At 41.0% G+C, this 15,148-nt stretch overlaps 2 protein-coding genes across 3 annotated transcripts in view; both read left to right on the forward strand.

Moving 5' to 3' along the window:
- mfsd14ba (major facilitator superfamily domain containing 14Ba) overlaps positions 1-8,838 on the forward strand; it is a 26,622-nt gene extending 17,784 nt beyond the window's left edge. For both annotated transcript variants that reach the window (XM_083794060.1, XM_083794059.1), the window contains exons 4-12: positions 30-157; positions 2,054-2,168; positions 2,890-3,108; positions 3,560-3,673; positions 4,560-4,631; positions 5,058-5,170; positions 6,093-6,190; positions 6,869-7,035; positions 7,391-8,838. In XM_083794060.1, the coding sequence (XP_083650186.1) occupies positions 30-157; positions 2,054-2,168; positions 2,890-3,108; positions 3,560-3,673; positions 4,560-4,631; positions 5,058-5,170; positions 6,093-6,190; positions 6,869-7,035; positions 7,391-7,654 (1,290 nt within the window). In that variant the 3' untranslated portion in view covers positions 7,655-8,838. The remainder of the gene's footprint in view (positions 1-29; positions 158-2,053; positions 2,169-2,889; positions 3,109-3,559; positions 3,674-4,559; positions 4,632-5,057; positions 5,171-6,092; positions 6,191-6,868; positions 7,036-7,390) is intronic.
- Positions 8,839-12,274: 3,436 nt separating this feature from the next.
- LOC310878960 (uncharacterized protein) lies at positions 12,275-15,095 on the forward strand (the record flags this gene model as incomplete). The annotated part of the gene is made up of 3 exons (XM_083793376.1): positions 12,275-12,361; positions 13,646-13,765; positions 14,779-15,095. Exons 1-3 carry the CDS (start codon positions 12,277-12,279, stop codon positions 15,093-15,095), a joined length of 522 nt encoding a protein of 173 aa, XP_083649502.1. The 5' UTR covers positions 12,275-12,276.
- Between the last annotated feature and the right edge of the window lie 53 nt (positions 15,096-15,148).

Below are 15,148 nucleotides of genomic sequence, written 5' to 3' on the forward strand. Positions count from 1 at the left end.
TAAGCCACGCTTCATCTCTTCCCATCCAGGGTCTCCTGTCATTCATGTCGGCTCCCCTGATTGGTGCGTTGTCTGACGTGTGGGGCAGACGCTCATTCCTATTGGTCACCGTCTTCTTCACCTGTGCCCCGATACCTCTAATGAGGCTCAGCCCCTGGTGAGTCTCAGACGCGTATAAATCCTGTAGATTTTGCCATTCTTTTTATTTCTTATAACTTTGTTTATTGGTTTTTTTCACAGAAGCATTATTGAAATAGAGTTTGAAAAATAATAATTAACATTAACAGCTTCTCTTAAATAAACCCCACAAGTATGACATAAAAGATTAGACACATTGAATTTTCACCCCAAAGAAAAAGGACAACAGAAAACAAGACAAACAAACCTTAAATACATGATCAGTAAAAGTTGAAAAATAAAAGGCGGACAAAAACAGACAAAACAACAGTACACAACATCCTATATATATATATATATATATATATATATATATATAAAAATAAAAATAAACATAGGTACATGATACATCCATAATCCAATACAATACAATCCATACAATCCAATCACAGTATAAGCTACTTTTAAAACAAAAGTCCAGCAGACCTCACTCATCCCCAAGCAGAGACGGATTCAAATTCTGAATGAATTGAAAGAATGGACCCCATATCCTCCCAAACCTATCGGAAGAACCATTCAAGGAGTGTCTAATCTTCTCCAGTTTTACACAGTACAAGGTGTCCCTAACCCAATGAGTGTGAGAAGGGGAAGTGGGCGATTTCCAGTTGGTCAGAATTAGTCTCCTCGCTAACAAAGTGACAAAGGCCAAAACATCCCTCTCTGGTTTAGAGAGCGACGGTATTGAGGGAAAAACACCAAACAGGGCCAGATTTTGCCATTTTTGAGGGACGCCAGCCCCTCTTATGTCCAGCTTTGAGGGTCTGTGTAAACACAATCATCGAAGACAAAAGTGTGTAAACACAAAAAGACAAAAGTGAGGACGATGAGATGATGTATGATGATGTACAGTATGATAATAAGAGCGCCCTTCACTTCACACTGGTGTGATTTCTATTAGGAACAAAACGAGAATTGGATCTTGCAGGATCTGTTTGAACCTTCAAATAGTAAAGTCAACAGGAAGTTAACATTTTTATAAAAGAAAAAAAAACAGTACTGGGTTTGGTGATGTTCTATATTGTCTAAATCACCATTGTTTGTGTTTGTTTACGTACTAAAAGAGTGACTTTGAGAGCTGTTTCAGTGTACAATGTATTGTTTATTGTTTATTTAATGTAAGTCTATGAGGAGCATAGTTTGCATAGTTTGAATCACTGAAGCAATTATTTTGGATTTCTTGTCTACATTTGGAGATACATCATGGCAAGGTAACTACACAACCCAAACCTCTACCAAAGTAGTCTTGCACTTTAAGTAAAAGTATCAATATTGCAATGTAAAGGTACTCAGTAATGTTACAGTAAAAGTCCGGAATTCAAATTTGAATTGAGTGAAAGTACTAAAGTATTGGTATTAAAATGTAGGCTACTTAAACTCCCAAAAGTAGAAAGCACTGATTATGCAGAATGTCCCATTTCAAGTTTTCAAGTTTTAGTAATATTAATCCACATCTGCAAAGTAACTAATAACTAGGCCTAAGTAAAGTAAAAGTAAAAGTGCCTCAGAACTGTAAATGTATAGTTACTTTACATCACTGGATTTTGTCCTAGTAATTATTAATTATGTTCAATAAATTATTTCATTATGTTTTTTCAAGGATGCATCAAGGAGTCCTGCATGTCCATGAAATCCATGAAGTACATGCATTATCATTTATTAATGTCTCCCCATTCATTAGGACAATATCAGTCACCAGAAGCAGGGACATGTTTTACAATGAGTCTAATTTGGAGTTTGAAGTTGAATAGGCTTAACCATGGCAACCAATGCAAGATATGGCAGAGGGCCTGAATGCTTGCGTTTCATCTCCCTGTGTAAGGCCTGTAATCTTTTTGTGTATATTCATATTCATTTTGTGTCTTTGTCTCTCTTTCAGGTGGTATTTTGCCATGATCGCCATGTCAGGAGTATTTTCCGTCACCTTCTCCGTCATCTTTGCCTATGTAGCCGACGTGACGGATGAGACAGAGCGGAGTACCGCGTATGGTCTGGTAAGGACTGATCGCTAACCTTATGTTTTCTTGTACAGCATAAGCCAGCAGAATTTTCATTTCCGATTGTTTTCGAGTCTTATGAGCAAGTACAACAGTGCGTGAACCGTGAACAGTAATAGATTTATATTAAAAACGGCGTGAAGCGGCGATCTTTTGGGGAATTATATTCTGAGCATTTCACTGTTAAATTAGAATAAATTAAGCAAGCAACCTCACACCAACAACATTGTTCCAAGGCTTCCAATTGTATAGTTTGATACCAAACACCTACGCTGGTTCTGCAGAGTCACATCTAGTGCGCTTAACCCATTAAGGACCGCATCTGTGTCACTTTAGCTTTTAACCACTTTTAGCCATTAATTTATACTTTTGCTGTTGAAAAATAGCAAATCTACAAGCCTGTATATCTGCTTTTTTTTTAAATTTGTGAAAATGTGTGCAATTCTTTGAATATTCTTTCACAGCGAACGTTTTTAACTCAAATATTTGCTTCTTGGGGGTCCCTGAAACAACATGTTTTCAGATGGGGATCGGCTGCCAATTACATACAATTCTGGGGGTCCTTGACATGAAATTGTTTGAGAACCACTGACATAGAAACATAGGTTTTTCAGAAAACTGTCAGGATTTAGAAGACATTGTGTCAAATAAAATAAAATAATTCACTCACTCACACTTTCTTTCTGTCTCTCTTACTCTCTCTCTCTCTCTGTTCCAGGTGTCGGCTACCTTTGCGGCCAGCCTTGTGACCAGTCCCTCGATAGGGGCCTATCTGTCGGCGTGTTACGGGGACAACCTGGTGGTGCTGGTGGCCACTCTGATAGCGCTGGCGGACATCTGTTTCATCCTGCTGTTCGTGCCGGAGTCGCTGCCCGAAAAGATGAGGCTCAACACCTGGGGAGCACCCATATCCTGGGAGCAGGCTGACCCTTTCATTGTGAGTATGAGGCCTACTGACCACCTTGAATGGGTGGGTGGATGGGTGAATGGATGGATGGATGACAGGAAATGGGGAGAGAGATGGGGGGAAGACATGCAGTAAAGGCCATTGGGATCGGGAGTCGAACCCGTGGCACACTGCCAGACTGGATTACCAGCCAAGGTGCCTGGACCATTGAGCCATGGCCCAGGCCAGTTTTAGTCTAGTTTTAGTCGACTATTCTACAGTTGATTTTGTTGACAAAAATGTATTTTGAATCAAGTAATGGATTGACTGGATGATTCATATGTCATCTAAATCTTATGCAACAATAACAAAATGATATTGTTTTGGGTCTGAGAGCAGTGAGAGGCTATCAAAGGGTGGTCCGTGGCTCAAAAAATGCAGAATAGATAATGGGCCTTGACATGACAAGGGTTGAAAACCACTGCTTTACACCACCTTGCAGGCTCTGAGGAAGGTGGGCCAGGACAAGACGGTCCTGCTCATCTGTATCACGGTGTTCCTGTCGTACCTGCCTGAAGCCGGACAATACTCCAGCTTCTTCCTCTACCTGAGACAGGTAAAACTATTATTTGTTGATTTTGGTAGCTAATTTTGATTTTAGTTTTAGTCACATTTTAATCACCTGAATTGATTGTGTTAGTCTAGTTTTAGTCGACTAAATAAATATTTTGGGGGGCCTTGATGGTGACGAAATGGCTGATTTTACACTTTCGTGTGCAACCAAACATAAAACGACTTCTTCTCTACTAGTCCCTCCATCAGATTCTTGTTTATTTGTTAACAAAATTGTCAACAAGTTTAGTCTTAGTTTTAGTCATCGTAGCTTAGTTTCCATTTAGTTTTTGTCAGTGGAAAAAGGTAGCCGGTGGACATTTTTTGTCATAGTTTTAGTTGACGAAATATTGTAATAAAAGTATTGGTACTTAAAGTTACCAAAAGTAGAAAGTAGCCTACACTAGTGCAGGGGTCTTGCAACGTGTTTCAGGCCAAGGACCCCTTAGCTGACAGAGACATGAAGCAGGGACCCCCCCCCCAACTACTACAAAAATTGTACTACCAAAACACACAGATTAAACTTTTACTGGCCTTACTTCAGTCATGCGAGTGCTAGGGGGTCCCAGACCCCCTGTTGAAGACCCCTGTATTTGTTTGTTCGTGGTAGATGAGTTTCTTGGCGGTCATCATAACCTAGAGATGTCTCTCTAAAAAAGCAAAGAAAACAGACAGACAGGCATGGCGTGGGTTGTTGTTGTGGGCTACCAGTACGTACACCTGACACGCCTGGTACATCTCTTAACCCGGGGATTTACCCAAAAAATATATCTAAAATAACCGAACCAAAACAAAGCCCAAAATCAGCACGTGTATTTATGTTCAGCAGCAGATATCACATATTTTTTGAAAATGTAGTGTGAACAATATCTTTCTTCCCGTATCTCCAGGTCCTTAACTTCTCCCCCACAACCATCGCTGTGTTCATTGGTGTGGTGGGCATCTTGAGCATTGTAGCACAGGTAGGAATGAACCACTTCAATCCATTAAGATCTGACACCAGATTCTACAAATGTCTTGTAAATCCTGACAGTTTTCAACAACATAAATGTTTCTATGTCAGTGGTGCTCAAACTATTTCATGTCAAGGATATGTATTTGACTGCTGACCTACATCTGAAAATATTTAGTTTCAGGAACCCCCAGAAGCAAATATTTGAGTTAAAAATGTTCACTTTCAAGTGTCCCTTTTAAGGTGTCGAACTACCTATCTCAGGCAAATTTGAAATCTCTGAATTGGCTTTCATAACCACTGGCTTCCTTTAAAAGTTTAAATGCTTGTATTATTATAATAATCTCCCTCCCTGTCCATCTCTCTCTCTCTCTCTCTCTCTCTCTCTCTCTCTCTCTCTCTCTCTCTCTCTCTCTCTCTCTCTCTCTCTCTCCAGACTCTAGTTCTAACTCTGCTGATGAGGACTATTGGTAATAAGAACACAGTTCTCTTGGGTCTGGGCTTCCAGATTCTACAACTTTTCTGGTATGGCTTTGGATCAGAACCATGGTGAGTCTTTTATTTTTTTATTTGTGTGTGTGTGTGTGTGTGTGTGTGTGTGTGTGTGTGTGTGTGTGTGTGTGTGTGTGTGTGTGTGTGTGTGTGTGTGTGTGTGTGTGTGTGTGTGTGTGTGTGTGTGTGTGTGTGTGTGTGTGTGTGTTGTATGTTCGAAACTGAACATGGTGGAAATCTTTTTATTTTATATTTCTTTCTATATTATTATTGTTTATTTATTTTGTACTTTTTGTACTGTGATATGGATTCCCCTGAGTCTGCAATAAAGATTGAATTGAAATCACCAGACCTTTAAATTGTTTTTCCTATTCACTCTTTCAACTTAGTTCATGTCCTTTGATATATTGCACTGTATTCTGATAGTAATCGTTGCTATACAGTGTTTGTTCAGTAACATGTTTTGTTACTGGTGCCCAAATCGAAAAAATGCTATGGGGGCTTGGTTTATGGTAATAGTATTGTCCGCTTGTTTGTATGTCCGTGTGGCAAAATCCCACTGTGAGCAGTGGTACTCACTGCTCAGGCATGTCCTTGAGGCCACTTCCCCCTAGTGGCAGAGGAGAGAATGGCTGCTGTAGTTTCTGGGCTCCATGCAGTTACAGTGCATGTGATTCATCATCTCTGGTGCTCCCAGTTTGCTGCTGTGGTGGTGATGATAACAGGCACCTGTGATCGAGTGTTCCTTTTACTGTAGGTCTGCAAACACAGTAGGTGTGTAGTGACATCCTGCGTGTAAATCAACTGTAGATTTAGTCGACTAAAATCTTATGATATTTAATCAACTAAAACTAGACTGACACTAAAACATTCCATGTGACTAAAATGTCAAATGTGCTGTCAAAATCAACACTGTGTGTGTGTGTGTGTGTGTGTGTGTGTGTGTGTGTGTGTGTGTGTGTGTGTGTGTGTGTTACAGGATGATGTGGGCAGCAGGAGCGGTAGCAGCCATGTCTTCCATAACCTTCCCAGCCGTCTCTGCCTTGGTGTCTCGCTCCGCTGACTCCGATAAGCAAGGTGAGGGAAATTGCACTTAATTTGATTGTACTTAAAGCACACATTGCAGCGGTCACTCGATCCTGTAGGTTTACACTCTATAACATTCGAAGGATTAGACCCTTCCTCACCCAGGACTAGGAGTCAGCCCAGCTCCTTTATCCAGTCATCAAAGCTTGACTATTCTCTCTCCTTCCTGGATTACCGGCATGTGCACTTAAGCCTCTCCAATCCAGAATGCTGCAGCTCTTTGTCTTCAACCAGCCAAATTTCTTCTCCGCTCCCACCATTGGCTCCCGGTTGCTGCCTGCACAGAGTACAAAACTCTGATGCTGGCATTCAAAGCAACCAAAGGTATGGCACCCCCATATCTTAAAAGTCTGATCGGACCCTACAACACAGTAGTTTCATTGTACAGATATTCTACTGTTCTTAGGTTCCTTCTTGATGACAATTTGTTTTATGTATTTGACGTATTACCATGTGTTGTTCTTGCTTACTGTACTGTAAGTCTACTAAATGCCTAAATTGTAAATTGAAAGTACCGTACTTGAGTACATGTTCTTAGTTACTTTCCACCACTGCTACTGCTACTACTACTACTACTACTACTACTACTATAATTACTACTGCTACTACTATTATTACCATTTTTACTACCCTGTAAGCGTTGTGTGCGTGCATGTGTTTTGCACCCAGGTCTTGTCCAGGGGATGATAACTGGCATTAGAGGACTGTGCAACGGTTTGGGACCGGCTCTCTACGGATTTATCTTCTTCCTGTTCAACGTCGACCTCAACACGGACGTCGACCCGATACAAGGAGAATACATAGTGGACCCCATTCCCATAGACAGTCCTACAGAGGTAACGACAGCATCACACGCTATGGGCACATTTATAAGCACACGTTAGGACTTCAGTTAGACACGTTCGTCAGGAATAATCGTCTATTGCGATGCTATTGCGTTCATTTTGGATTATTTATAGGTATAGGTATATACTAGTATAGGATTATTTATTTGGTTAATAATTCGATTTATAGTTAATTATTTTAATATTGTCTAATATGATTATATAATTTAAAATAAGTGTACCTCATAATTTCATTAATTGAATGCAATTAAAGCTCTTCTTCACCTCAAGAGTTAAAGATCCCCCCACCCACACCCCTCTTGCATTTTGCATCTCACAGTTTCTTTTTCCTTCTCCCTCTCCATAGAGAGCTCTCATCCCGGGTCCTCCCTTCCTATTGGGCGCCTGCATTGTTTGCGTCGCCTTCCTGGTGGCTCTCTTCATCCCCGAGAAGCCCTCGCCGCCGCCGACCTCGCCGCCCCACGACAAGCCCCACTCGGACGGCAAAGACTCCATGTCGTCATTGGCCGGCGTCCACGTCAACACGCCCCTTCCGGGAAGCGACGAAGAGTCTCCGCCCTCCGCAAGCGACGAGGACTTTGAGCCATTGCTACACGATAGTACAGTTTGACTGACAGACACATACTGTAAAAAAAAAAGGGCCAATGTTCTCGTGCCAGTGGGCTGGTTTTGAACAGGAAAGCGGGGAAAAGGCCAACATCAGATTAGCTGAAGGTCGGAGGAAGAAATAGGAATTCTTCGTCCCGTGGGAGGAACTACCACTGTTGCTTGGATAGCACGGAGGGAAGCCAACCCTAGTGAGATACAGGTGGGGGAATATAACATTTCTTTGACCAACGGGAGGGACCAAAACATGGCAAACAATAATGCACAGCATTCTTTCGTTCAGAAGGAGAAGAGGACAGGACTGCAGCACGCTACCAATGACCACCTTGTGACTAACAGAGAGACACGTCAATTTGAGGCTTCGATCGCTTTGCAAAACAGCGAGACCAACGCCCTCATTTGACTCTTTGATTAACAAAGAGTCTGACCAGGGCCATAAATGTGTCCTTTTTCATGGCTTACGTGAGTGTTGCGTGCGTTATGCCCATATCTCCAGAAAAGATAAAGTTAATTTAACTCGTACAAATGAGCGTACAAATGACACGTGCGCCCATAAGTTTCCACTTGCACACTTTGCAGAGTTGCAAACGGATACATGAACACTTTTTACTGTGAAGAGATAGAGGAGGAAATTTGATTTCCTTCCTGTCCCTGCAAACATACACACGTACGCGTCATACACATACAAGAATGTTGCACACTTTGAAGCTTCTGTTTTAGTAAAACAGGAAAGGATGTGTTTTACCTTGAATCGTATCATGTGTATACTGTATTGATTCTGTATTTTATTTATACACTTTTCTGTACAAATGAAGCAATTCTCTAAAATATTACCAGAAGATGTGTTTATATATTTGTTTTTGCTTTGTTTTTGTATTTTTTAAGACCTGAATTTCTACTCTCTTTGAGTATACACAATACTGCTGTATTGTACCTAAGAAAAAAAAGAAGAAAGAAAGAAATAGCAATACCACAATGCAGAAATGCTCTGTTACAACTAAAAGTCCTACATTCACATTTTTACTTGAGTAAAAGAGTACTAAAGTATTATTACCAAACATAAAAGTACTCAGTATGCGGAATCATGTCCATGTCATGTCCATTCAGGCTTTAAGATTTATCCTACTAGGGTGCTTTTTGTTGACTGTAGTGTTTTTCCTTTTGCAAGTTCACAACGTCTCGCAAAGAGTTAAAGTGTCACTTCACTGTCATCTGGGGACCACAAAATTACAAATCAGGATTTTATGGCTGCTGGGGACAGGGATTCCATTCTCTGTGCAGTGGCTCGTGAACTTAAGCGAGAGGCTTCATTCGCTTCATTTGCGGCACAGTTGTAAGGATTTCAATGATATTTATTCCCATCAATATCTGTCATGAGGATTACACTTGAACCCTAATACCCCAAGGGCTCTATACTAGGTCCGCTAGTATCAACTTCTACATGAAATATCTTTGCAAAGAAATAGCCGATCTATAAGTAGTAGTAGTGCTATTTTCACTGAATGTTCGTGGCAGAATAGTAACGCTAGGGTTTGAATGGTTAAGCGATGGGAAGGGTTCAGTGTGTGTGTGTGTGTGTGTGTGTGTTAGTGTCTGTTCCAGATTTATGAGATGACAGACTAGAGAGAAAGGGAGCAGGAATAATACTCATACTAGTCTCGCGTTGCCAGACTGTTGCCTCTCGCAATTTTCGAATGCTTCTGTCATACAGTCTGGAGCAACGGAAGCTCTATCATGATTAAGCGATAAAGCAGAAGTGGAGACACTATTTGAATGAAAAATTACTCGGATTTCGGGAGGTGTAGTTCCAGACTGAGATTGCGGAATAGTTGTCTGGTTACGTGAGACTATGCTCGTACCCACGCACTTTGTTTTGCCTCAACATCAACTCAATTGCCATGCACGGTGCATCAGCCTGAATCAAATGGTTCTGAGGTGACACACCCACACACACACAGGGCAGAAAAACGAGATTACAAATGTTTAAAAATAAATCATTGTCCATATGTGGAAAGAGTATATCAAAAGATTCTTAGTGTTTGTATTTTTATGAGATTTGTGTCACAGAGCTTTGCCGAACCTTTGTACCAATTAAGCCTGTCAGAGAGAGACAGAGAGAGAGAGAGAGAGAGAGAGAATTATTTATGTGATGATAATGTGTATGGTTATGTGTCTGCATACTATTGTAATATAATATGTATTTATGTATGAAACACTTGACTCCAGACATGTCTCCTTGACTGCCGAATTATTTAGGAGCAGCTGATGATCTTGTTGGCCCTACACAGAAAGGAAATGCACAGCCCTCTATGTAACATTAGTTTCATTGCATACAAACACATTGATTTTTGTTTCCCACTGTGGCCATGTTATAAATGTTTATTGATTTATGGTAGTTAAGAAGATGTAGTAGAATAAGTAGAGGGTTGCTCGCAGAGCCATTCTGCTCACTCCTAAAATGGATACGATTGTGTCTAGTTTGGTATTGCGTTATTTATGATCAACATATGGATGTGGTGTGTTATATACAGTATATATAAAAAAAGGATGACATGATAATTATTATGTGGTCATGATGATACCCAATGTGCCTGCTAGAAATTGGGCAGTCATTTGGAGCAAATACCGTAGTAGATGACAAAGATTGTCATTTCTAATCCATAAGAAGTAGGACTGAGTTTAAATTGAATGGAATTAAATCAAATTTTGGGCTGTTGTGTATAATGGCTTGTGAATAATGGTACTTGTTCTAAATGGTACCAATATTTGAAGTAGCCTAGTTTTACACAATTTAAGGTAATCACAGGATAATACTTTTACATGACTGACTATCGGAAATGCTGTGTGTGTGGAGCTCCGGTTAGCCCCATACTGTATGTGCCCTCTCCCTACGCTCATTCTGTAGCTACAGAATGAGCGTAGGGAGAGGGCACATATGGGGCTAGTATTAGGTCTACTATATTCCACCAGCTGTTAACTGGTTCTCAGCATTGGTCCTATGGGGGATCAAGATTAGGGCAACTTCTATTCTGCCGGCCGTTCATTGCATTCACCTGCAGTATTCTGGGTACCCAGGACCAGAATTGAGAACCAGTGATTATTTTATTTTGTGTGCCAATGTGTTATTCCGGTTTGAACATTACACAGTAGAATTCTCAGTGTTCATTTAACAGAGAGTGTACAAATGGAACAGCAAAGGGTCCATTTGGTCCTATTTGTGCACTCTCAGGGGTAAATTAACAGGATTTTTACTGTAGTAGTGGAGAGGGCATGTTCAACATGTACTGTATTTTGGTAGTCATTAATGTGGTCAACACCCATCGTTTATGGATGTTGTGATAACATGGTAAACAACATAATATTGTCTAAGAACTAAGTAGTTATACAAATGACTAAAATTGTAAACAATTGTACATGGATTGGATGATGGGTTTTCTGAATTGAACTGTAAGTGTAAATAACACCTCTGTCATGTCGACTGGAAATATGAGCGAGCTGTTCATATTGATAATAAATAAAATAAAATAAATGAATACACTAGTCCGAAGTTGATTGGGCTTAATTTACATTAGGCTGCTAGCCTCGGGAACCTGGGTGATTTGGTTTAGGCCTACTAGGCTAAATGGGGCATTTTTATATAATATAGCGCCATTGACTGTGCATTACATTCACCCTCACACACCGATGGCAGAGCAGAGGAAACCATGCAAGGCACCAACCTGCACATCAGGAGCAATTAGGGGTTCAGAGTCTTGCTCAAGGACACTTCGACAGTAACTCTGGGGAAGCCCGGGTTCAAACTGGGAACCTTGCGGTTGGCCATCCGACTACTCTACCCCTGAGCTACCTACTACTGGTGCTACTTACTGCTGGTGAAGAAACAGATAGCAGAGACAACAGAGGGTCTGATGCATATCATGCATTGTCTTAGGCTACATAATAATAATAATAATAATAATAATAATAATAATAATAATAATAATAATAATAATAATAGTAATAATAATAAGGGTAATAATAATAATAATAAACACACATATGAATGACTTTAAAACAACAATGTGTTTATAATATGTATACCACAATTAAATATTAATTAAATATCCAGCACCTTCAGGTTCAAGGTTTTATAGTGAGCACGAGATTTGTAGGACACTCACCATTTTGGACAATGTTGTATTTATATACACAGTAAAATTCCTAGTGTTGTTAATTTGTGTACACATTAAGTGTACAAAATGTAACCAAATGCTCCATTTATACAGTTCAATTCTAACCAAATCTTTAATTTCGGAGTTGTCCCATTTCCATTTCCAACAGCAAGGTTTCAACATCAAGGTTGCCAGACAATGAACCAACCAATCCCAGGGCGGTCCCTCCCTTCTTCCAGACTATGGGATCTTGACTTCTGCACATAATCGGTCCGGGGCGTCCAATTCACTTGCAGATTGCTGATCCGGTCTGGGTCTAGAAAGCGGATACGGAAACACTGCATGCATCTATTGTGTATGTGTGGAAACTATCGCATGCAGTAGGCGGGCTCTAGACCGGATCAGAGCAATTCTTCGACTTTCTGCAAACCCTGGTGACGCGGGTGGAGGGGGGGAACAAAAAAACACAGCAACAATGGAGGAGGTCGCCCGTTGCAGCGTTGCTTCAGAGAGATACTGGACAGAAGAAAAAGAGAGGGCACTGATAGCGTATTACTCGAGTAAGTCAAACTATTAATACACCATTTCACCCCCCTCGGTTAAATATAACTACTCCTGACACGCCGTGAAATGCCGCATCATTTGCTGCAACAATTGCTTCCTTGCTTACGACAGTCATCACCAGCAACGGGCAATGGCGTAATAATAATGAGCAACCACCGATATTAAAGGAAATCAAACTTGGGCCCGACTGAATGGGCTTCGGGAAAAGAAGGAAGCCATTCAGGTCATGGTACATATGTTGTTTAGAACACCGGAAAATCTAAATATCATCATATATGCATGTTTTTGTGGCGATGTTGGCAAAAAATTACTTTATAGATCACAGAACGGTTCTTCTGACCAATGTCAAGGGAACCACAGTGCTAGGATTGTTGAACATCCGGGTGAGGGTTTCAAAATAAAAACCTTTTTTTGTAGCCTATTATAATCCCTGTTGAGGAAAATCATTCTGTAAGTAGGCCTATGGTGTTACAATCCGCCACTTAAGTCACACTGAAATCTAGCTATATACTAACTAGCCTATTAAGTGTGTCCTTTTTTCCCCTTCTTTTTTTCACACTTGAAGTGACAGATGTTTGCGGACTCTATGGAATTCAGAACCATGGACAGCGCTGTTTGTTTTTAAAGCAGTGGTTTTTAACCTTAAGGCCCACTATTCAATTGGCATTTGAGCCACGGACCACCATTCAATTACATTCAGCCTCTCAGACCCAATATTTGTCGTTGGATAAGATTTTGTCCACAATTCCATGCTGTATTGATGTTGGTACCATTAGGAGAGATAACAGGCAAACGATCAAAACAACAATTATAATACATTCTATAATTGTGTAGGCTTCTTGTAAATTAAGTAATGCAGATGTTTAACAATAATTTAACTCTTGAGAGTGTAAGTAACCGAATTTGGACCCATTAGGGTCCATTTGGTTTCATGTTATGCTCTCAACAATGGAGGCGCAACACACCTAGTTTTATGTTTTTGGTCAGACCATCAGTTGCACATGCATAATACACAGTGGTGGGGAAAAAGTACTTGCATGTTTTACTGTGTCAATGCTGCAAGCTTACAAGTAAAAGTCAGGAATATATCTGGTCTTAGTTTTAGTCATCATAGCTTAGTTTTCTCATTTAGTTTCCATTTCGTTTTCGAAGGTAGTCAACACACATTTCTCGTCAGAGTGGCTCAGAGCCTCAGCCTGATGGCCTCAAAAGTCAAATATCTCGACGAAATCAACACTAAAGCTACTATATCCTATCCTATGAATGTGTCGTTTTCCCAGAACACACCTGTCTGTGGAACCACAAGTCGGAGGGCTACAAGAACCGTCAGCTCAGATGTAAGACTCTGGAACACCTGAGGGTCATCCTGTCTGCACACCTTCCACCCGCGTCCTTCACAGGTAAGGAATGAATGGCCTGTCTGTCCCCAACAGTGTTTATATTTGAGGGGCGCTAGCCCCTCCTATGCACAGCTTTGTGTGTAGGGTGTGTTTGAGCACGTGTTTGTAGCACGGAATGTGATTATTTGATTGGCTGATGTATGATGATAAGGGCGCCCCTCACTTCACACGAGTGTAATGTTTTTATTTTTATTTATGTATTCAGAAACAACCCTTTGTTTTCAACCATAACTCCCTTCCACCCCCTCCCCAACCATCTCCATCCACCCACCATCCTTCCCCACGAGGCCAGACATACAAACAACAATGTACAGTACATGTATAACCCATTCTGACCTGAGATCAGATTCATACGAGGTTTGCACTGGACACACACTGGTCTGATTAACCCATTCTGACCTGAGATCAGATTCTAAAAAATGTCAGTCGTTCTTCGAATTTTCAAAAATAGCAGACCTACAAGCTCGTATCGCGCCACTCGGTGGCGCGATATGAGCTTGTAGATCTGCTATTTTTCAATAGCTAAAGCATAACATGATGCCGACACCAAAATGGGTGCCCGTTCAGAATGGGATAAAACCAATTGGTACATAAAATTAAATACAATTATCTTAAGTATTAGTCATATTTTAGTCATCTGAAATGTTTTACCTTTAGTCTAGTTTTAGTCAACTATATCTACAGTTTATTTGGTTGACTAAAATGTATTTTGGCGGGCCTTGATTGCGTGCGTCGTCGTAATGCCTGCTTTACACTTGGTTGCATGCTGAAAATAGCTGATCTACAAGCTCACAACGTGTCGCAGTGTGGCGCATTGTGAGCTTGTAGATTCTATAAATTATTTGGGGTTTCAACCATATATTACCAATATTGGATTCATTGCTCGTTTGCGATGGTTTTTGAAAACCTTATGCCCGTACTGTACCTAACGGCATGCCAAAAATCTAAAACCAGCTATACAGACATTTTCAGCCGTGAGATTTTATTTTTGCTTTTTTAATCCATGTGCACAGCGGAGGACATCAAGAGCAAGTTCAAGAACCTCCGCACCACATTCCAGCGGCAATACAAAATGGTGAGTGCCTGCGGCGGCGGCCGGGCGTCGCCGTCCGACGAGGTCTTCGTGTCGCAGTGGAAGTACTTCCATGACCTGCTGTTCCTGACCAGCTACTCCCAGCAGCAGGACGGGAGCTCAGGTGACCTGCTGTTCCTGACCAGCTACTCCCAGCAGCAGGACAAGAGCTCAGACGACGACCCCACAATAACAACGCGCCGAGCGCCACGGCAGGCGGAAAAGGTACTCTTCTCTTCTTTTCTACTTAACCCATGACCTGAGGTCGATTCTACAAATGTCTTCTTAAACGACCAAGATGCATCCTCAGG

The sequence above is a fragment of the Protomyctophum parallelum genome, assembly GCF_964188405.1.
Source record: "Protomyctophum parallelum genome assembly, chromosome: 21".
Classification (NCBI taxonomy): domain Eukaryota; kingdom Metazoa; phylum Chordata; class Actinopteri; order Myctophiformes; family Myctophidae; genus Protomyctophum; species Protomyctophum parallelum.